At 39.8% G+C, this 23,018-nt stretch overlaps 3 protein-coding genes across 4 annotated transcripts in view; 2 read left to right on the top strand and 1 right to left on the bottom strand.

Moving 5' to 3' along the window:
* Positions 1-53: 53 nt before the first annotated feature.
* Positions 54-6,667, bottom strand: psmd5 (proteasome 26S subunit, non-ATPase 5). The gene is made up of 10 exons (XM_089021052.1): positions 6,438-6,667; positions 6,091-6,235; positions 5,105-5,218; positions 4,908-5,036; positions 3,750-3,859; positions 3,472-3,614; positions 3,201-3,392; positions 2,101-2,210; positions 1,882-2,022; positions 54-810 (listed from the first exon to the last, which is right to left on the bottom strand). The coding sequence occupies exons 1-10, from the start codon at positions 6,608-6,610 to the stop codon at positions 553-555; spliced, it is 1,515 nt and encodes a 504-aa protein (XP_088877178.1). The 5' UTR covers positions 6,611-6,667; the 3' UTR covers positions 54-552.
* Positions 6,668-7,719: 1,052 nt separating this feature from the next.
* surf4 (surfeit 4) lies at positions 7,720-14,312 on the top strand. 2 transcript variants are annotated; one of them, XM_089021061.1, is made up of 6 exons: positions 7,720-7,993; positions 9,191-9,377; positions 10,332-10,408; positions 10,496-10,539; positions 11,587-11,773; positions 12,978-14,312. In XM_089021061.1, exons 1-6 carry the CDS (start codon positions 7,946-7,948, stop codon positions 13,242-13,244), a joined length of 810 nt encoding a protein of 269 aa, XP_088877187.1. In that variant the 5' UTR covers positions 7,720-7,945; the 3' UTR covers positions 13,245-14,312. The 2 variants fall into 2 exon arrangements, with proteins under 2 accessions (XP_088877187.1, XP_088877188.1); XM_089021062.1 differs by lacking the exon at positions 7,720-7,993 and adding an exon at positions 8,168-8,303.
* Positions 14,313-15,514: 1,202 nt separating this feature from the next.
* Positions 15,515-23,018, top strand: part of ass1 (argininosuccinate synthase 1) — a 40,837-nt gene continuing 33,333 nt past the window's right edge. Inside the window, exons 1-8 of the mRNA XM_089020293.1 lie at positions 15,515-15,857; positions 17,687-17,813; positions 18,986-19,054; positions 19,179-19,367; positions 20,601-20,657; positions 20,736-20,810; positions 21,508-21,578; positions 22,078-22,108. Of these exons, the coding sequence (XP_088876419.1) occupies positions 17,712-17,813; positions 18,986-19,054; positions 19,179-19,367; positions 20,601-20,657; positions 20,736-20,810; positions 21,508-21,578; positions 22,078-22,108 (594 nt within the window). The 5' untranslated portion in view covers positions 15,515-15,857; positions 17,687-17,711. The remainder of the gene's footprint in view (positions 15,858-17,686; positions 17,814-18,985; positions 19,055-19,178; positions 19,368-20,600; positions 20,658-20,735; positions 20,811-21,507; positions 21,579-22,077; positions 22,109-23,018) is intronic.

Here is a 23,018-nt window from a genome sequence, read left to right as displayed (position 1 = left end):
TGTAATGTGTCAACTTGTATAAATATCAAATTGGTTTTATTTAATAATAATACATTTCATTTATTAGCGCCTTTCAACTCTCAAAAAGGTCAATTTAGTCACAGGATATGTTTTTCTGCGGGTGAGCAGTGGCAGCCACACACGCCAGCGTTCACTCAACCCGGAAGTAACTCAAATAGATATAAAGCTAGCTAGCTAGCCAATCGATAGCTAGATAGCCAGCCAGCTAGATAGTGAATAGACAGCTAGCCAAATAGCTAGCTAGCCAGTCAGAGCTAATAGATAGCAAATGATCATAATAATACTAATAACAATACATTTCATTTATATATAATTAGTCAAGTGCAAATTATTTTTAGAACTTTCCAAGATGGCTACTGGTTGATTTATTTATTTCTTAAAAATGCGGCTATCCCTAAAAGTCGATTGATTTGAAGAACTTAAATAAGTGCGAGTAATAATTGAATTTGAGGCATTTGAGTGTACTGCAGTGTTAGCATGTGAAGAAAGCAGGTTTATTACAAAATGGCACACGTGTGTAGATGTGATATATCATTCGGCTCCTTCCGTGCCAACTGCAGCCACTGCCGACACGTAGTAAGGTCCTTCTCTCAGGTAGCTCTTGAGTGAGATGTAATTCTGGCTGCCCAGTATCTCCGCTGCGCTGGGTGAATTCAATAGGGAGCCCACCAGCTCAAATTTGGCATCTTTAGCTTCCTTGCTTTGACCGGTAGATCGATCCAGGATGAACTCCATGAAACCGGGCGTGCTCACCATTAACCTCTGACCCCACGGTTGAGCCGCGACGGCCTAGTAAACAGAAGGATGTCGATAAGCAAAAAAATGCAGATTATTGTGCCAGGTAAAGTTAGATCCGACTTTAATTGTTTTTTTTTCCTGAAATTGTGGAATTGAACACTGGAAGTTGATTAAATCACGCCCACTTTTAAAGGACAACCGACACCTTGCGACAAGTTGCGTCCATAATTTGTAAAATCACTTCAAATGACTTCTACTGAGTGCATTTTTTAAAGATTCCACCGCATGTAGCTCTATTTTTCATTTTAAGACTCACGCTGAATATTCAGGAAGTGTTGTTTTCGAGTTGGTGACGATTCCTGACGTGACGTCACGGAGGAAACGCCCCTGACCGAGAACGCGACACACAATGCATTTTGGGTACTTTGTTTGGTCTGAAAACTTCGTGTTGATGGCGAAATTAGAAGGAAAACACATAAATAACGCAATGGTGAATTGTTGTGTGTTGCACCAAGACTACTATTTGATACTAGTTGACACAAATTCCCAGCAGACAAATCAGCCCATTTCCAACGGAGCTCGGGCGCCATCTTGTGCATTTTCTGGGACGCTCCATTGGAGTCCTGATGGCTCGAATTGATCCGAAAGGACTTCTTTTATCGATTGCAAACATGTATGCTTTCCTCTTCAGAACTATTTGAATCATATTCATAACTGGATGCGTAACAAGAAAGCATCTTCTCCGAATCTGAACTCTCTGAAGCCATTGTTTTGATTCTGGAGCAAGGCAGTTTGTGAAGCAGTATCCTAGCGTGATGTCATGAACAAGGGGGCGGGACTTTCTGAATCTCCCCAGTTCCAAGCTCATTTTGTGGCAGTTTTGGGACACTTTAAGTCATTTTTATTGGTGTTTTGCATTTGACTAAAAATATCAGCCTGCGTGTTTTGGGTATTTTAGATGCTATAAAACATTTTTCTGATATCAGTTAGGAAACAAAAAAAATGGTGTCGGTTGTCCTTTAAGGGACATTTAAAAAAAAAATCTCTACAAGAAAAATATCCGCTCTGATCCTCAAGTCACTCTCATTTTATTGTAACTAATGAATTTATAAAGACACTTACAGTGAAGACTCGTAAGGCGCTACAATGCAACTCCGGGAAGGGCTGAGTGCTAATGTTGCGAATCATGTCAATGGGCTGCTTGGACAAAAGGTGCAACCAGGATTCGGTCAGCGCCAGCAGGTCTTCAGTCTGCTGCTCCAACTTGTAGTAAGAAATAAAAAATAAAATCGGCAACGTCTCCTGACTGTAAAAAAAATTCTTGAGGACGCATAAGCATACCTGCAGAGTAAGGAGGTTTGAAATGGCTTCCAAGCAGCGTACACGGAGCTCGGTAGCACCGGCGCTTGCAATCTGGCTCATTCTTAACATTACCGATTTAAAGGTGTCACCTGAAGTCAGACAGAGAATTAAGTGCAGTGATGCCTTGGCTTACGAACTTAATTGGTTCCCAGACAGTGTGTGTAAGGCGAAAAGTGTGTATCCCAAAAAATTATTTCCCATAGGAAACCATTAAAATGAGAATAATCCGTTCCCAGGTCCCCATAAAACAGAATTTTCTACTTTTTAATTTTCTAAGCTTTAAAACTACACAAAATATACCTTATTTTATGTATAATAAATGTGCTATGGTATTATAATTAAAGAAATAAACTGTACTGTATAATAAAGTTGTTTTATTGACCTTTGTGATGGTCGTTGATGGCTTGATGGACTGGAGTGGCCGGTTTCATCAGCATTAAACTTGATGAGGAACGTAGCCTTCTTCTTTCACCACCTTGAGGAAGGATCCGTTGTAGGTGCGATAATTTTACCTAGTTCCTCATCACTTGTGTTCTGTTTAGCAGTGTTGATAGCTTTTTGCATCAAGTGTACAGATGGCTTGTGCGGGTTATTTGTGGAGTCTGATTGATAGGATATTTTAACCTTGCATTCTACACTCTGCCTTTGAACTATCAAAGTTGAAACAAGTCCAAATTTTACTGTTTTCTATCCATTTTCTCTCTCTGTCGTCTGCCTGTCTGTTTAATGTTTAAACCACCTCCCCTAAATGCTGTGCTCTTGACCAATCACGTGGCTTTAACCGACGACTGGGGGCGGGGAATAGAGGACCAAAACAAGCCGGCTGCCATTTTCTTTTTGGGCTCGTAAAATTTTCATAAATTTAACGTTCGTAAACCGAAAAGTTCGTAAGCCAAGGGATTCGTAAACCGAGGTATCACTGTATTAGGTACACCATTTTGAATTGTAAAATGGTGGCACCTCAAACGTTGACACAATGATAACGGAATGGATTTTACCACCTACAGGTCAGCTTTGTTACTACAAGCAAAAAAAAAAAACGGGTAAATGATGACCCTGCAGCCTCGAATCAACCCCACCTGTTTTCTGCAGCACTTGTTTCCCTTCCACATTAGATCCCAAAAGTCCCAATGTGTCCAGAGCTACGCCGACCATGGCGGGATCCGCGTCCATGGCCATCTCAAACACTTTGTTCCGGAAAATCGGGTAGTCTTCGCATACCTGCTGCGGACCTTGCATCAATGACAGGACGCCGAAAAACTTCACGAAACCTGCAGAGAATGTCCGGAAATCAGGTACGCGGTCTTCCCAGACAACATGGAAAATTCTAAAAGGGTAGTAGTTTGTTACCGGGGATGTACAAGGATGAAAAAGGATCCATGTCAGCGTCTCTCATTATCTTGGCAATCTTGTTGATGACATTCTGACCATGTAAGTATTTGCGGCCATGCTCAGTTTGCGCAATAGTAGCCACCATCTCAATGGCCGTAGCCCTAAAAAGTAAGTAAAAGTAGTAATCAGAACCTCATTTTTTTGAAATCCTCAAAATGACTTAAAGGATAGTGCAAATAAATCAACCAGAGTAGGATTTAATGGAACTTTTTTTTCCCCATGTGCCTTCTTATTACCTGATTAAAACATCATCTCCTGTTAATTCTCCGATCAGCTGATTTATTATGTCGCTGCAGGCATTAAAACCAAGAGAACAAGAGGATTCCGACAAGATCTCCACAACCAACTGGGAACAGAAAGAAAATGGATATCAAACTCAACATTTCAACAGGTAATTGTTATCACCATACATACGATGATGATGATGATAATAATAATCATCATCATCATCATCATCATCATCATAATCATAATGGCAGCCACATGCGCCAGCATTCACTCAACCAAGAAGTAAATAGATAGAAACCTAGCTAGCCAGCTAGTAGATAGCTAATAGATAGCCAACAGATAGCTAGCTAGATAGCTAGCCACCTAGATAGCTCTATAGCTAATAGCTATCTATCTAGTTAGTTAGCGAATACACTGAACGTCACTATTAAACACACAGATAGAAAGCTAGCTAGCCAGTTAGTAGATAGCTAATAGATAGCCAACAGATAGCTAGCTACTTAGATAGCTATATAGCTAATAGATAGTTAGCTAGATAATTAGTTAGCTAATACACTGAATGCCACTATTAAATACAGAGATAACTAATAGACAGCCAACATATAGCTAGCTAGATAGCCAACAGACAGCTAGCTAGATAGATAGCCACCTAGATAGCTAGATAGATAGCTAGCCACCTAGATAGCTCTATAGCTAATAGCTATGTATCTAGATAGTTAGTTAGCTAATACACTGCATGTCACTATTAAACACACACACAGACAGAAAGCTAGCTAGGCAACTAGTAGAAAGCTAATAGCCAACAGAGAGCTAGCCACTTAGATAGCTATATAGCTAATAGTGACGTCACACCAGGACGTCTTGCCTTGCTCGAGAATCAAAACAATGGCTTCAGATTCGGAGAAGCTACTTTCTTGTTACTCATCCAGCTAGATGTACTGCAGAATGCGGTGAAAATATGCAACTTCGCCACTGGGGGGCAGTATATTGCAATACATAACAATGTTTAAACAAGTGAGGAAGTGTTTCATAGTTTGCCAGCTGGGGTGAAATTTGCGTTTTTTCACACAGTATCATGAATCACAATTTTAATCTCTCAAAACTGCAACTAGGACAGATGATCATCAAAATCAGTCAGGGATCAAATCATATTTTTCTTTATATACCTCATAGACTCTATATCGGATGACATCGCTCTCAGTTGATACGTCCTTCAGAACGTTCACCAAGTCGCTGAGAATAAGTTTGTTCACGCCGGCTTGGGTACGACCTAGCTTGGATAGAGACTGGATGGCCTGTATGGATTAGTTTATTTAGATCAGATCATCACATTTTATTGGGAGGAAAAACTGTGTCCGCTGACCTGTTTCGCCACCGTCATGTTCTCTGCTGCGATGCAGTGCATAACAGTTACAATAATGTCGCCACTGTTGAGGATTTCCATCGCGGCATCTGGGTGTTCTGCCATCCGACCCACCTGATAAAAAAAAAAGACGACAGGTTAGTTAGCTGAAATTGAAAAAAGAAAATTTTAGCACTACAGTGTATTAAAGGACAACCGACGCCTCCGGATAAGTTGTGTCCATAATTTGTAAAATCACTTCAAATGACTTCTACTGAGCGTATTTTACAAAGATTCCACGGCATATAACTATATTTTACGTTTTAAGACTCGCGCTGAATATACAGGAAGTCCTGTGTTCGGGTTGATGATGATGCCTGACGTGACGTCATGGAAGGAACGCCCCTGACCGAGAAAGCGACACACAATGCATTTTGGGTACTTTGTTTGGTCTGAAAACTTCGTGTTGATCTGTGCGGATGGCAAAATTACAAGGAAAACACATAAATAACACGATGGTGAATCGTTGTGTGTTGCACCAAGACTACTATTTGATAGTAGTTGACACAAATTCCCAGCAGACAAATCAGCCCATTTCCAACGGAGCTTGTGCGCCATCTTGTGCATTTTCTGGGACGCTACATTGGAGTCCAGATGCCTCAAAATGACACGGAAGGACTTCTTTAATCGATTGCAAACATTTATGCTTTCCTCTTCAGAACTATTTGAATCATATTCATAACTGGATGAGTAACAAGAAAGCATCTTCGGCGAATCTGAAGCCATTGTTTTGGCAAGGCAAGACGTCCTGGTGTTACGTCACGAACGAGGGGGCGGGGCCTTCGCAAACTCGCAATTTCTGAGGTTATTTTGAAGTCGTTTTGGGACACTTTAATTCATTTTTATTGGGTATTTTAGATGCCATTAAACGTTTTTCTGATATCAGTTAGGAAACAAAAAAGGTGTTGGTTGTCCTTTAATATTACCCTTGTCTACAATGTGGTTACCTGAGTCAAAGTCAGTATCTTAACAGTGTCGTTGGGGTGAGTCAGACCCGCATGCAGCTCTACTTTATAGTTCTGGACCACATGCAGGGGACTGCAAGCCATTAAAATGCGTTGGAGGATGTCCACGCACAGTTCAACCCGGTCCCTGTGAATACAGAAGTTATCAGTCTTCTCAATGCTAGTATCAATTGTGACGTTTTGATCGGGTTGAAAATAGCGCATGTATGCTGTTTATTCTCGTTAATCACGAGCATAAATAATTGCGCCGAATGTCAAAAAATGACAAACCAAGTGAAATGCGCGATCAAAACAATATAGAAGCAGGCGAAATATAATTTCATACAAACCTTTCATTGGAGTTTAACAAAGAGAAGATCACTTCGAAGCGATGCCCGCTAACAAAATCCCTCAAGTCACTCAAAGGTATGGATAAAAGTGCAGTTTTAAGACATTGAAGCTCTTCAATCGGCTCTTCTGTGTTGGAAATTTCTTCCAGTAAACTCTCGATAGAGGCGGCCATTCTTGTCTTCTGTTTACATCAGCGGTCTAGATCCTTCTTCTATATCGTTTTGTGGTCGACGATGCACACGCCAAGTAGCAATTATCGCCCTCTGTTGGCAGAATCCAGTAGTGCACCGCGTTCTTGTTCAATGGCTATGAAGGAAATAAAATTTATTTTGATAATTTTCAACTATAGAATAGTTTTTTTCGATAAAATCAAAGCGTTCAAAGATTTTTTTCCATGAAAAGTTTATTTGTTCCTTTAATGACATCATATGTTGTTCTTGAGGGCAAAAACATCATGAACAACAATGTAAGCCATGGACAAAAATATAACTGCCTTCTTTTAGTGTATTTTTTAAACGTTTGGTGGATTTTGCTGCATATTTCATATTTCACAAAGACCCAATTAATCATGTTTAATCATGTTGACACTAGTGGGTTCCCATAGAAGTTAATTACTATATATATATATATATATGCTGTATATGTACAGTGTTGCTTCCGGTTTGAGTGAACGCTGGCGCGAATGGCTGCCGCTGCTCACCCACAGAAAAAAAGTGAAAAAAAGTTATCCTGTGACTGTAACGTATCCTTGGTAGTTTTGAAAGGCGCTTAGAAATAAAATTTATTATTATTATTATTAGTAGTAGTAGTAGTATTTATTCTTATTAAATTTTCTGAGTTGATGTCCTATTTAAATAGGGCATTTTTATATTGCGGATTTCCCGTATTGTGGCGGTGGTCTTGAAGGCAACATCTCTTCATGTGACTTTTAAAGAAACGCTCCCATTTTCTATGATTTTTAATAAAGTATGAAACAACTTTGTTTAATCAAGGCAGGCTTATTGGCATTGTTTATTTTTGGTTTCAAAAACGTGGTATGTATGTTTCAAAACAATATTTCAATTCACAGTTTTCCAATATGTGTGAACTGTTTTAGACTGTCCCCAAAACGCAAGTATAATAATTCAAATACATTGTGTGTGTTTTTTGGACACTTGCGGTGATAACACGCTTGTCTAAACTAAACAAACAAAACAAATCAGGGCGACAGACTCCCGGCGAGGTTATTTGCGCCTACGTGGCACTCGACGGTTGCAGAAGCGTGCAGAGTAAGCGGGGAGGAGGACCAGGCTGCTCTCTTCAATTTCGTCAAATCGCAGTGCATTGTGGGGCGGAGGCGGCCTTTCCTTAACACTGCATAGGGCAGTAGTTCGGCTGCAGACGCGACTTTTTTTAAGTAAATAACATCAACTCGGAAAGGTGTCTCAAGCAAGCATAGAAAAGGCATCTGAAGTATATTGGATAAAGTTTGTGTTATTGGTATCAAGCACCCGTTTATGCGACAAACATGGGGCAGGAGGATCTCATGAGCACGGCCGAAGACGTGGCAGACCAGGCAAGTTGAATTATTAGCACATGCGAGCTAGCCGCTTGATGCACTCGACTTTTTGCTTTCGCTCAAGGAAAAACAAAAATACGGACACCATGACGCTTAAATACTCACTGACAAGCTTCTAGATAAACGACTCGCCCCCTTGTCGTCGAGGTAATTAGCATGACTAACCAGTTGTGTTGCAATCCTTCCGTCGTGTGTATTTTCTTCTCTTCTCACTTGCACTTCGTTCAAGTGAGAAGTTGTCGTTTGTCGTCCAGCCAGGATGCAGACCGCGTCGGTATGTGCTCAGCCAGATAGCCGGTATCAAGAGGTACTGATTCTAGCTCTTAATAATAATAATACTACTACTGGACGCGATTTAGTAGTCACCTGATTTATTCGAGCATTTTTACAGTTGTTCCACTGACTCCCGGCTTAGTGGGAACCTTTTTCCGTGCTCCATTTTTACGATAAAACTACTGAAATTGGCATAGATGTTTACTTATTATGGGTCGTTATCATGTTTCATGTATGGACGTCTAAAACGGAAGCGAAAATTACAATTGCGTTGACTTAAATCTGCTTGTATTGCACAGTTTTATAACGTTTACATTATCCGACGTAAATAAAATATAGTGGTGGGAATTTAAATAACAACTACCTAACAGGGGCAATTTAGTGGAAACATTTGGATTGGCTCCCATTTTGTCCATTCATACCTCACGTTGTAGTCATGGAGGGACTTGTAGCGATCTGATTGGCTGGCAGGTCGTGGTTCTGTTGACGTGGATTTAGGCAGTGGGCGTGGTTTCCCGCTTACGTCACTACTTGAGTACTGCATTTGTTGCCTTTTGGGTGAAACTGCCTTAAATTAATCACCTAAATAATATTGATATGATATTAATAAATACTTTATATTATTAATCATCTAAAATCATAATTAAACTTCTGTGTTAGGGTAAGCAGTGTTGTTACGTCAAATTGGTATCTTATTTTGAAAGGCGCATATAAATGTAATGTATTTTTATTATTATTATTCAGCCTATGAGAAGACTGTTGCTGACAACCAGATTGTTTTTGTTAGTTGTGCTTAATTGCACAGGTACAATTTGGCAGTGGAGAATTCTTGAAGCGCAAACAAACCGGATTAAATTGTTGTTCCGGTTTTGTGAAGCAATGCCTTGCTCATCCCTTCTCGTGTCTTTCCTGTTTTCATAGTTCCTACGGGTGACGAAACAGTACCTGCCTCACCTGGCGCGTCTGTGTCTAATTAGCACTTTCCTGGAGGACGGCTTCCGCATGTGGTTCCAGTGGAACGACCAGCGGGATTACATCGACGCCACGTGGAACTGCGGCTACTTGCTGGCGACGTGCTTCGTGCTCATTAATCTATTAGGACAGCTCGGTGAGTGGATGGCGATAAAGTGCAAGAACGGAAACTACTAATTTACATAACGAGTTGTGCTGCGCAAGACGCTTCCTTAGTTTTTATTTCATCGGTTTTTAATTGCAATCGAGTTATATAGTAGCGGATGGATGCTCTTAATAGGTATTTTCTTCACATATGTTCCATAACTATTATTGAGTGAGTCAACTTTGAAAACAATTCATGGTTAGGGTTCCTGTTACATCATAAATTATGACAGTCGAGCTAGCTATTAAGCTACCTACCTAGCTATCTATTTGCTATCTGTTATTTATCTTTTAGCTATCTATACACCACCTATTAGCTATCTATTAGCAATCTGGCTGGCTAGCTATCTAGCTAGCTAGATATTCAAAATCAGAAAACCTTTATTCGTCCCACAATGGGGAAATTTGCAGTCCACAGCAGCAATTTGAAAGGGGGATGGGGTAGCGGGGTGACAGGATAGAAAACAAGATATTCTAAGCATAGTAAAATAAATATGTCAACTGTATATTATGCAAATTTCCCCATTGTGTGACGAATAAAGGTTTTCTGATTCTGTATACTGTATATTATGTATGTATTATGTATATTAGCGATCTAGCTAGCTATCTGTTAGCTATCTATTAGCGGTCTACCTGGCTGGATAGCTATCTAGCTATCTATCTATTAGCTAGCTAGCTTACTATCTATTTGAGTTACTTCCGGCTTCAGTGCAAGCTGGCGCGTTTGGTATATAATTGTATTATTATTATTATTATTATTATTATTATTATTACAGAAATCGAAAGGTCTGCGTCCATGAATTAGCGATGTTTCGCTATTTCAGACAGATTTGAAACATGATGTTTATAAATTACAGGCATGGTTATGGAACAAATAAAATATTGATCTATCAAAAAAAGCAGCAGTTATTCGAAACATATTTTGTCCTGTTGTGTCTCCTCGCAGGTAGCTGTATCCTCATCCTCAGTAGAAATTTTGTACAGCATGCCTGCTTCGGATTATTTGCCATCATAGCGCTACAGGTGACAAATTCAACAACGATATCAAATGTGAATGTGGAATCAAGTCATTGTTTCTAATCTTAATTATGTTTTTGTATTTCCCACCAGACTATTGCCTATAGCATTTTATGGGATGTGAAATTTTTGATGAGGTAAGCCCTACCCCCTCATGTTTTAACTGCCATTCACAAATTTATTCAGGAAATTATAATATGACATTGAGTTTGTTCTCGTTTTGTTTTATCATGCTTGGGTGCCGATAAAGCGCTGGCCATGGCCTCTGTCAATTTTTTTTTTCCACAAGGGGGAAGCATTTCCATTTTATCCGTGTTAGTGTTTTGTTCCAGCTTCAGCTGTTGAAAAAGCGTTATATAAACAAATATTGCATTGTATTTTGGATAGCCGCCCTCATTTCAAGCTTATATAACTCCAGACCCATATAACAGACCCAGACGATGTGCAAAAAATGTGTCCACACCAGTGCCAGGGTTTTTGTCATTTTCACTCTAATTCCAGGACCCACAGAATATTGAATTTTAGGACTATATAAGCTATTCAATGCAGCGTAAGAAACTTTAAACTCTCTTCTCTCATCAGAAAAAAACGTTAATTCCTAAGTTAGATAGGTCTGGAGTTATGAGCTTGAAATGGGGGCGGCTATATAAAATACAAAATTCAATGCAGCGTAACAAACCTCAATCTCTTCTTCCATTCGAAAAAGAGTTAATTCCCAAGTTATATATGTCTGGAGTTATATGAGCTTGAAATGGGGGCGCCTGTAAAAAATTCAAAATTAAATGCAGCGTAAGAAATCTTAGACTCTCTTCTTTGATTAGAAAAAAGAGTTAATTCCTAAGTTATATAGGTCTGGAGTTATCTGAGCTTGAAATGGGGGTGCCTGTACAAAATACAATACAATCCATACACATTGATTTATAAAGCGCTTTAACAACAGCTGACGCTGTAACAAAGCGCTAACATGGACGAAATGCAAATGCTGCCCCCATGTGGGAGGGAAAAACATTGCCAGAGGTCTGACCAGCACTTTATCGGCACCCCCCGCGAGAAAAAATCCGGGATGGCGCTCCACATCACCCATTTCAATTCCCGAATACATTCGGGAATGGCAGTGAATGAGTCAATATGAGCTTTTTTTGTTGTTGTTGAAGGTTTTGAACGTTTTCCTCTTTCTCTTGAAGAAACTTGGCCTTAGGTGGCGGTCTCCTGTTGCTGCTAGCCGAGTCGCGTTCTGAAGGGAAGAGCATGTTTGCCGGCGTGCCGTCAATGGGCGAGAGTTCACCCAAACAATACATGCAGCTGGGCGGCCGCATTCTGCTGGTTCTCATGTTTATGACTCTGGTGCATTACGACACCAGCTTATTCTCTGTGAGTACTCGCATGACCTACTCATTTTCATTAGAAATCGGAGTAAAAGCCATAGCGGCTAAATGTAGCCATTCATAATGATGATAATAATAAAAATAAATTTCATTTCTAAGCGCTTTTCAAAACTCTCAAGGTCACTTTACAGTCACAGGATAAACATTTTCTGTGGGTGAGCAGCGGCAGCCACATGCGCCAACGTTCACGCAACCCCAAAGTAGCTCAAATAGATAGAAAGCGAGCTAAAAGGAGTATATACTTCCAAGAAGGGTTTTGAATGAAAAAAACAAGTTTTGTCTAAATATTTACAATTGAGATGCTGGAGTTTTGAGGGTTTGAGTTAAACAATGGATTAAAATAGTAGATAGCCAAAAGCTAGACAGCTAACAGCGAGCCAGCTGGCTAATGGATAGCTAATAAATGGCTAATATATAGCCAGATAGCCAACCGCTCGCCAGCCAATACACAGCCAGATAGCCAACCGCTCGCCAGCCAATACACAGCCAGATAGCCAACCGCTAGCCAGCCAATACACAGCCAGATAGCCAACCGCTAGCCAGCCAATACACAGCCAGATAGCCAACCGCTAGCCAGCCAATAGACAGCCAGATAGCCAACCGCTAGCCAGCTAATAGACAGCCAGATAGCCAACCGCTAGCCAGCTAATAGACAGCCAGATAGCCAACCGCTAGCCAGCTAATAGACAGCCAGATAGCCAACCGCTAGCCAGCTAATAGACAGCCAGATAGCCAGCTAATAGACAGCCAGATAGCCAACCGCTAGCCAGCTAATAGACAGCCAGACAGCCAACAGATAGCCAGCTAATAGGTAGCCAGATAGCCAACAGATAGCCAGATAGCTAATAGGTAGCCAGATAGACAGCTAACAGCCATCCAGCTTGACAGCTAACAGCCATGCAGCTAGACAGCTAACAGCTAGCCAGCTAGCCAGTTAATAGATAGCCAGATAGCCAACGGCTAGTCTGCTAATAGATAGTCAGCTCGACAGCTAACAGCCATCCAGCTAGACAGCTAACAGCTAGCCAGATAGCTAATACAACATCATTTGTATTGGACCCAAAACTGTTTTTTCCCCCTCGGGGTGTCAAAGATGATTCTGAGTCGATGAAGTCCTTTGGCGACGGAGTGGAATTTTGTGTCATCATGTACATCAACCCTTTTCATCCCCCTTTTCCTTTGATTTGCAGATCTTTCAAAACATCGTCGGCATCGCCCTCATCGTCCTAGTGGCCATCGGTTTCAAAACCAAACTGGCGGCGCTAACGCTCGTCTTGTGGCTACTGGCGCTGAACGTCTACTTCAACGCCTTTTGGACCATCCCTGCCTACAAACCCATGCACGATTTCCTCAAATACGACTTCTTCCAGACCACTTCCGTCATCGGAGGCTTGCTTCTGGTGGTTGCTCTCGGCCCCGGCGGCGTGTCCATGGACGAGAAAAAGAAAGAGTGGTAGGAAGTGACGGGCGGGAGGGGAAAAAAATTAATAAATAAATACACAGTACCACCGACCAGGACTTAGACACCACCCCTTCACTCTCTCTCTGTTGGTTCACCTGGATACACAGGGTTTACTTTATATCTTATCAATTTGTTTTCTTTTATTTTTGAGCTAAATCCTTACACGGTGATCAACATTGCGATACTTCTCATTGGAACGCGGTTGTATTCATTCTAAAGCAGTACGCTATTCCAAACGATAAGGTTGAAATAGGCCCGTATATTTAATCTTTGACCACAAACCCTGTTGTATTGACATTAGGATTTCCCCATTTTTTTGGGGTCACTTGATCATTTAAATTACTTTCATTAAGACTCCATTTTTGCCTCTATTTTGTTCATAAATTCATTTTTAGGAAATTAGTTGTAAATGAAAAAATCCCTTATTTTAAGAGAATAAAAGTAGCTTTTTTTTGATGATCCCGCCCCCCTCAACCAAAAATATTTCATTGTACTCTTGACAATCAAGAACACATTAGAATTTAAATCCCAGTGCATGATGGACCGTCATACTTGGCAAACAGGAGTAATAATAGTTGAGTCGGTGGGGGGGGGGGTGATGATCACGTCTGTAGTGAGAATTATGGGGGCACTTAATTGATCGTGACTCTTCAGGTGTCACGTCCTGCTGTGTAAACTCAAGGCAAAACAACTGACTGACAAGCCATGTTTGTCTACTTGAGGCTTGAGGGGTTGTGTGTGTATGTGTGGGGGGGGGGGTTACACCATGTAAAAAATAACAATATAAAATGGCGGAATGCCACGCTCCGTTGTAAAATCACATCACGGTTGGTTGTTGAAGCCAGGATGCCTTGCTTCTGTGTTTCTAGTGAACTGTGTACGATGTAAGGGCAGGTATTTGGTGTTACAGGTGAGAGGTGGTTCTATCGATGTTTTGTCAAATGCCATATTCTGCGATCTATAAATGCAAAGAGGACTAAGCAGATGTTGTTTTTTTTCTCTCTGCTTTTTTTTTTTTTGCCTTAGTTACAGGAAAATAAAATATTGTTTTGATTTTCAAAAGGTTATATTGTGTTTTTCAAATTTGGACGTGTATGGCAGACAATAAAATTATATATAATATAATATAATAAAATGCAGAGTGATATTGGATATTGGGTCCAAAAGACTACAAATGTATTGACAGATGTGTAAAAATAAGGTTGATAAATCAAGTAGTCATACTTATGTACTTCCTACCACCAAAATAACAGGTTGTTACTTAAAGGACAACCGACCCCTAAGGACAAGTTGAGTCCTTAATTTGTAAAATGACTTCTACTGAGCGTATTTTACAAAGATTCCACCGCGTATAGCTAAACTTTACGTTTTAAGACTCGCGCTGAATATTCAGGAAGTCTTGTTTTCCAGTTGATGACGGTATTTTAGATGCTATAAAACGTTTTTCTGATGTCAGTTAGGACACAAAAAATGGTGCCGGTTGTCCTTTAAAAAAAAAAAATATATATATATATAGCATCAAGAGTCCAAAACGGGAATAAAATATGCCTTGATATGGTATAAAATTGCTTTTTATGTATCCCACACAAGGAGCCAGCATGTGGTTGAATAATACAGAAGAACATCATTTTTGTTCTTATCCTGTAACTCTAAGTGTCCTTGACAGTTTTTAAAGGCGCTTATAAAAAGAATGTATTATTATTATTATTATTATTATTATTATTATTATTATTATTAAAGACTGTCCGAATTGACATTAAGCAGTGAAATGTTGCCATAGTCTGATCCACGAAAACTACATTGGGAGGAGCTTTTGAAGGCGTCCAATGACCTTGCCGATTGCCCGAGACCGGAACTGACGTCAATTTGTAAAAAATGCTACATTTGGAGAATCCGACGTGAATTTGGACGCAGCCAAAAGACGGGCTTATAAATAAATAAATAAAATAAAAACAATGCTTATAAATATAATGTATTATTATTACTCTGATTATTATTTAAAAGGCTGTCCGAATTGACATTAAGTCAAATGTGCCATAGTCTGTGATCGACATAGGGAGAAGCCTTTGAAGCCGTCCAATGACCTTGCCGGTTGTCCGAGACCGGAACTGACGTCAGCTAGTCAAAAATGCTGCCTTCTCAGAATGTGACGTGTATTTGGACGCAGCCAAAAGACGATTTGCCCAGTTACGGAATTATTGCAACAAAAAATGGTGCCTCGAACGCTCTCCGTTGAGTTTATGGACGTATTTCTGAATGGCTCGACAATGCCGCTTATAAGCCGTCGAGAGCAGTGAAGCCACGAACGGCCATTTTACGTTGCCATTAAGCCAGGATTGCTTGTTTATATATTTATTTGTTTGTTTTTATGTTATTTTCCATCTCAATTACTAGTCCATAATAGTTCATTTATATATATACACACGTAGTTGAGTGAAAGTGAAATTAAATCTATGACGTACCCGAGAGGAGGACCAATAAAACAACAGTGATGATTGGAGCTAGCACGCGACTGCACTTCACGCCCAAGCGACAAACTGACAAGGCATCCTCGCCCGAGAAGAAAATATTTTTGTTTGAGCCTGGCGTGTTTAACAAGTCATTTCTCGTAAGTATCAATTAAATTTCCTAGAAATACATTTGCGTTTCGTTGCCGTTTTGCCAGATACACGCGCAGCTGCTTTAAATTCGACCATGTGCGTTTAGTGACAAGCGACGTTACCGCAAATCTTTTAAGTTGAATTCCACGCACAAGGTTTCATTTTAAACGAGACCTTCCCAAAACATTCATTAAACTCTGACCAATTCTAAATGATGCCACATAGCTTTACTTCATTTTTTTCAAGTTCAAGTACAAGTCAAACGTGCTCCATGTGAAACGCACAGGTGAAATGTCTTTCCTTTCAACCATGCAGACAAAACAGGATCAACTAATTAAACTATTTATTCTACTTATCGTCCATAAGTAAAATATTTCATAAATGTTAAATAATACATTGTTAGTACACCCAATCTTTTTTTAAATCATATTTTGCCTTTGTACCGTTGTTGTTATTGCTGCTGTTGTTGTTTAACGAGTTAGCTAGTTAGTGTAAATTTTAATTTTCATCCTCATTGTAAAGCCTGAAAAGGCTCGAGGCAAAAATCGGTGGACAAACTACATAAATGAACCAGTTCAACACGTTGACATTTTTAGTTTGTACAAGTTGTACAAGCGAAAACGTGATTGTAATCAGAATTCGTAAACACTTATTTCCCTCACAATTAAGAAACTCCCACATTTCAGAATAAAAGTTATGAAAGAAAGTAGAACAATGTCTTTCATGTGGAAATTTTGACATGGCTCGAGCTATTTCATCAGTTTTTTAAAATGAAGTCAAGTCTTCAGAGGCACACACTAAATTTTATGGGGGGAAAAATGGAGCATTTCACTGTGTATTTTTAACGTTTAAAGACATCAAGGTTCATTGACATTTTCTTAAAAATGTGAAGATTGGTTTTATATTGAAGAATGTGGAAATATTTTGTATTCTGGCATTTTAAAGGACAACCGATGCCTGCGGACAAGTTGTGTCCATAATTTGTAAAATCATTTCAAATGACTTCTACTGAGCGTATTTCACAAAGATTCCGCCGCATATAGCTATATTTTAAGACTTGTGCTGAATATTCCAGAAGTCTTGTTTTTGAGTTGATGACGATGCCCGAAGTGACGTCACGGAGGGAACGCCCCTGACCGAAAAAGCGACACACAATGCATTTTGGGTACTTTGTTTGGTCTGAAAACTTGATCCGTGTTGATGGCAAAATTAGAAGGAAAACACATAAATAACGCGATGGTGAATTGTTGTGTGTTGCACCTAGACTACTATTTGATAGTAGTTGACACAAATTCCCAGCAGACAAATCAGCCCATTTCCAACGGAGCTCGGGCGCCATCTTGTGCATTTTCTGGGACGCTACATTGGAGTCCAGATGCCTCAAAATGACACGGAAGGACTTCTTTAATCGATTGCAAACATGTATGCTTTCCTCTTCGGAACTATTTGAATCATATTCATAACTGGATGAGCAACAAGAAAGCATCTTCTCCGAATCTGAAGCCATTGTTTTGATTCTAGCCCAAGGCAGGACATCCTTTCGTGACGTCACGAACAAGGGGGTGGGACCTTCTGAAACTCCGAGGTCATTTTGAAGTAGTTTTGGGACACTTTAACTCATTTTTATTGGTGTTTTTTTTTTTTACTAAAATTTTGCCTAAAAATATCAGCCTGCGTGTTTTGGGTATTTTAGATGCTATCAAACGTTTTTCTGATGTCAGTTAGGAAAGAAAAAAATGGTGTCGGTTGTCCTTTAAAGGAGGTGGTCAAGACACCGTGATGGATTCAAGTTACATATTGACGATATTCACTAACTGTGTTTTCTTTGCCATCACAGTTTGCGAAAGTAACAAGTTATCATCATGGGTAAAGCTACAGTAGTTCTTGCCTACAGCGGTGGACTGGACACGTCTTGTATTCTTGTCTGGCTAATGGAGCAGGATTATGATGTCATTGCTTACATGGTAAGGTTTGAAGTTCTCCTTGTGTGCCTTTTTAAGCCTTTTTTTCAGCCAATGGATCAATAATTGCTTGATTGGCGAACGGTTGGGTTTAGGTGGTTTGTGCTGCTCATTTGTTGCCGTTACAATACAATAAAAACCGCCATTGGGCCACACGTGGAGGGTTTTTGCGTGTCTAGGCTTTTGTAGTCAGCACTTTTCTTTTCACTTTGGCTCTCAAAAAAAACTGTCTTTTGTTGCACTCATTGGCCATTTACAGGAAAGCCAAATACAATTGTTCCTATAGAAAATTACACATCATCGCAGGAATTAATTTGAATCTCCAATTTGCCCTTTTTTATACTTGCTTGCCTTTGGAATTATCTTATTGAACACAACTTTCAGATTTTTAGCCACATTTTATCGAACAGTGAATGTGCTTTAATCGTCATCGTGTGGTGTATAATTTTAATAATAATAATACATTTAATTTCTAAGCGCCTTTCAAAATTCTCAAGGTCACTTTACAGTCACAGGATGAGTTTTTTTTTCTGTCGGTGAGCAGCGGCAGCCACACGCGCTAGCGTTCACTCAACCCGGAATAACTCGGATAAAAAAAGCTAGCTAGCTATTAGCTAGCTAGCTTTTTTGATCAATTGGCTGAAAATTGGCGTTAAAAAAAGGCTGAATAACTCAGCTAAAAAGCTAGCTAGCTAATAGCTAGCTAGCTTTTTATCTGAGCAAAAAAAAGGCTGAATAACTCAGATAAAAAGCTCGCTAGCTTTTTATCTGAGTTATTCACCCTTTTTTTAACGCCAATAATAATAAGCTAGCTTATATTATAATAAACTAGTTTATATATTATTAAATAATAATAAGCTAGCTAGCTAATAGCTAGCTAGCTTTATCTGAGTTATTCCGGGTTGAGTGAACGCTAGCGCGTGTGGCTGCCGCTGCTCACCCACAGAACAAAACTCATCCTGTGACTGTAATAGCTAGCCAATAGCTAGCCAGCCAGCCAACAGTTAGCTGGCCAGCTAAAAGCCAGTTAGACCGCCGAATAGCCAGTCAGCCAGCTAATAGCTAGTTAGCAAGCCAGCCAATAGCCAGTTAGCAAGCCAGATAATAGCTAGTTAGCAATCCAGCTTATAGCAAGTTAGCAAATCAGCTAATTTTGTATTTCCCCTCCCTTCTAGGCCAATATTGGACAAGATGAGGACTTTGACGCCACTCGTAAAAAGGCAGAAAAACTTGGTGCCAAAAAGGTATGTGAGAGAAATTATGAGCCAAAAAATAGGAGGTTTTTAATTTGTATCATTGCTAAAATAGACAAAAAATACTATTTGCATATGCGTTGTATTCTGCCTCCTCACGGCTCCCCCTGTCCAGGTTTTCATCGAAGACCTTCGCGCTGAGTTCGTGGAGGACTTCATCCTACCCGCAGTCCAAGCCAACGCCGTCTACGAGGACCGATACCTACTTGGAACCGCGCTGGCTCGGCCCTGCATCGCCAAGCGCCAGATTGAGATCGCGCGGCGGGAGGGATCCGAATATGTTGCTCATGGTGCTACGGGAAAGGTGAGCTTTTCGTTTGCTTATACAGTGATACCTTTGCTTACAAACGTAATTGCTTCCCAGACAGAGTGTGTAAGGCGAAAAGTGTGTATCCCAAAAAAATATTTCCCATAGGAAACCATTAAAATGAGAATAATCCGTTCCCAGGTCCCCATAAAAATAAATTTCTACTTTCTAAGCCTTAAAAATACACAAAATATAACTTAGTTTATGTATAACAAATGTGCTATGGTATTATAATTAAAGCAATAAACTGTACTGTATAATAAAGTCGTTTTATTTACCTTTGTGATGGTCGTTGATGGCTTGATGGAATGCATTAAACACTTGATGAGGAACGTAACCTTCTTCCTTCACTATCTTGAGGAATGATCCCTTGTAGGTGCTTTCTCTGCGATAATTTTATCTAGTTCCTCATCAATTGTGTTCTGTTTAGCTGGGTTGATAGCTTTTTGTACAGATGGCGTGCGGGTTGTTTGTGGAGCCTGATTGATGGGATATTTTAACCTTGCTCAGATGTACTTTAAACAAAATAGTCGAAGAATACAATTCTAATTCCAATTCTACACTCAAAGTTGAAACTATCTCACTGTCGTCTGCTTGTTTCTTTAATGTTTAAACCGTACCCCTCACTGCTGCGTTCTTGACCAATCGCGTGGCTTTAACCGAAGACTGGGGGTGGGGAATAGAGGACAAAAACAGTCGTCTGCCATTTTGTTGTTAGAAGAACAGGCTCGTTCGCGAACGACACATCACTCATTGAGGCAGCTCCGTGTACAAAAAAAAGTTCGTATGCCAAGGTAAAAATTTCATCAATATAACGTTCGGAAAGCGAAAAGTTCGGAAGCCAAAGGGTTCGTAAACCGAGGTATCACTATTTTTTTTTACACTTATTTTTTTCTTGTTGTTGTTTTTAAATAAAACCACAGTGTAAAACCACATTTTATAGTTACTCACATTGTGTTTGTGACATGTCAAATGTTGTTTCATGATCAAAAACATGGCTTTAGGGGCTGTGTGGTTACCTCAGAGGGCCTTGCTCTCTGCGTGTCCTTTGTTGACATTGACAGAATAGCTAACAACTTTATTTGCCTTGATTTCTAGCTGCAGGGCTAAAATAGCTGGATTCTTTGACTATTTTGTTTAAAGTACATCTGAGCAAAATATGTGCATTCTAAATTTACATTCACATACCATTGTGTGTGCTTTTTTCCCCTCCTCCCCAACCACCCTCAGGGCAATGACCAGATCCGTTTTGAGCTTGCTTTCTATGCCCTCTATCCGGGGGTTAAGGCGAGTCTATTCACGTGACGGTGGCAGGAAGCCAACTGAGGGGCCCGAAAAACACACTTGTCAATGTATGCATTGCAGGTTATTGCACCCTGGAGAGTTCCAGAATTTTACAACCGCTTCAGAGGGAGAATAGATTTGATGGAATACGCACAGGTATGATATTGTAGCAAAAAAACATTTGATCTTGTTCACTTGTTTCCAATGTTATGGGCAACTAGCTTGTCATGAGGCGATTTGTCCACAAGGGGGCGGTAATGACACGTAACTCCACTTACTTGACTTCCAATTCAACTGCGAATCTCTCAAAATCATTTTTATCAACCTCTATTGAGGGAAAATGTCTATTTTACATTATAAAAACAAAAAAAAACACACTACTAAACAACACTGTAGCAAATTGTACGTAAAATGAAATATTATTGACTGTATATAAACTGTTGGCTATTGTCGTTAAGCAATGATTCTATTGTATAGGATACATACGTTATTTGTGCCTTCCGCCATCTTGTGGAAGAGCATTTAATCGTTTTGACTCTCACGTTACGTTTCTACTATTATTTGACGAGCATAATAATACATTTCATTTATAAGCGCCTTTGACGAGCAGAAACATTTTATTTAAAAATAAACACCTGTAAATAAATAGACAACCATTTAAGTGAAATTGGGACATTCCCTGTTGCACATCTCATGACCTGTCATGGGCTAGGAATAACTGGCTAAAAAAATACATTGCTATAAACACGCCATTTTTCACAATAATATCATGTTACTATTTTAAATAGGTGGCTATTTTTAACAGTAATAGACTACGTGTTTCATAACATGTGCATTTTCTCTTCAACGATAGAAACATGGCATTCCCGTGCCCGTCACTCCAAAAGCCCCTTGGAGTATGGATGCTAACCTTATGCATATAAGGTAGGCCAATTTAAAGTGGAAGTCAACCCCCGAAATTTTCTTGACATTAATAATTTTTATGCAGCCCGACTAGTCTAAGCAATGTATTATTTTTAAATGTGCATTTGTGATATACGAGTTCAGCAGTAAAATCCGCCCATTTTTGCCCATCTCCAGGGCAGCCATTTTGTCAAAATGTCGTTACACCTGCTCAGGGCTCACCTGAGCAGCCATGATTGCGCTTTATAAGAATAATAATACATTTTATTTACAGTATAATCGCCTTTTAAAGCTGTAAAGGACACTTACCTGAACCCTGAGTAACCGTGGAGTCGTTTTCAGTTTGTAAGTGGCTAAATGGCAACCACGAGATGGCTAAAAACGGGTACATTTTACTGATTCACTCATATTCCACAAACTCAGAGTTCTGGTTTTTTTGAGTAATGAGGAAACATTTCCCTTTAAACCGTATTATGCATTGCATAGAATCCATTTTGCTCATTATACATTTTTTCAACAGTTACGAGTCTGGCATCCTGGAAAACCCCAAGGTAAGCCCTGTCATACATATAATAACAAAAAATAAAGCTCAGTCTGAACAGGAAAAAACATTATGGCTATATAAAATAGAACACAAGAACGATTTATTCAGCGGTCATCTGTATTTCTTTGAAAGTGTCCGACGGTTTGCTCCTCATCCAAAGAGCGAGAAAGTGACACATGATGCATTTTGGGTACTTTTTTTCGTCTGAAAACACAGTGTTGATCGCAAAATTAGAAGGAAAACTACATCAATAACGCAATGGTGAATCGTTATGTGTCGCAGCCAATTGCGGTAAGACGCATAAAGAAGGTGTAAGTTGACATAAATTCCCAGCGGACAAATCAGCCAATTTTCAACGGAGCTTGTGCGCCATCTTGTGCATTTTCTGGGACGCCAGATTGGAGTCCAGATGGCTCGAATTGATACAGAACTTCTTTAATCTTTCTTTTGATACACTTCTTTAATCGATGTCAAAAATGTATGCTTTCCTCTTCAGAACTATCACTGAAGGAACGCCCCTGACTGAGAAAGCGACACACAATGCATTTTGGGTATTTTGTTAGGTCTGAAAACTTCATGTTGATCCGCGTTGATGGCGAAATTAGAAGGAAAACACATAAATAACACGATGGTGAATTGTTGTGTGTTGCACCAAGACTACTATTTGATACTAGTTGACACAAATTCCCAGCAGACAAATCAGCCCATTTCCAACGGAGCTCGGGCGCCATCTTGTGCATTTTCCGGGACGCTACATCAGAGTCCAGATGCCTCAAAATGATCCGGAAGGACTTCTTTAATCGAGTGCAAACATTTATGCTTTCCTCTTCGGAACTATTTGAATCATATTCATAACTGGATGAGTAACAAGAAAGCATCTTCTCCGAATCTGAACTCTCTGAAGCCACTGTTTTGAT

This window comes from Hippocampus bargibanti, linkage group LG18, assembly GCF_051943395.1.
Source record: "Hippocampus bargibanti isolate YZ-2025 linkage group LG18, ASM5194339v1, whole genome shotgun sequence".
In the NCBI taxonomy this organism is placed as follows: domain Eukaryota; kingdom Metazoa; phylum Chordata; class Actinopteri; order Syngnathiformes; family Syngnathidae; genus Hippocampus; species Hippocampus bargibanti.
The sequence above is the reverse complement of the archived record's forward strand: the minus strand, read 5'-3'. Positions and strand labels throughout refer to the sequence as shown.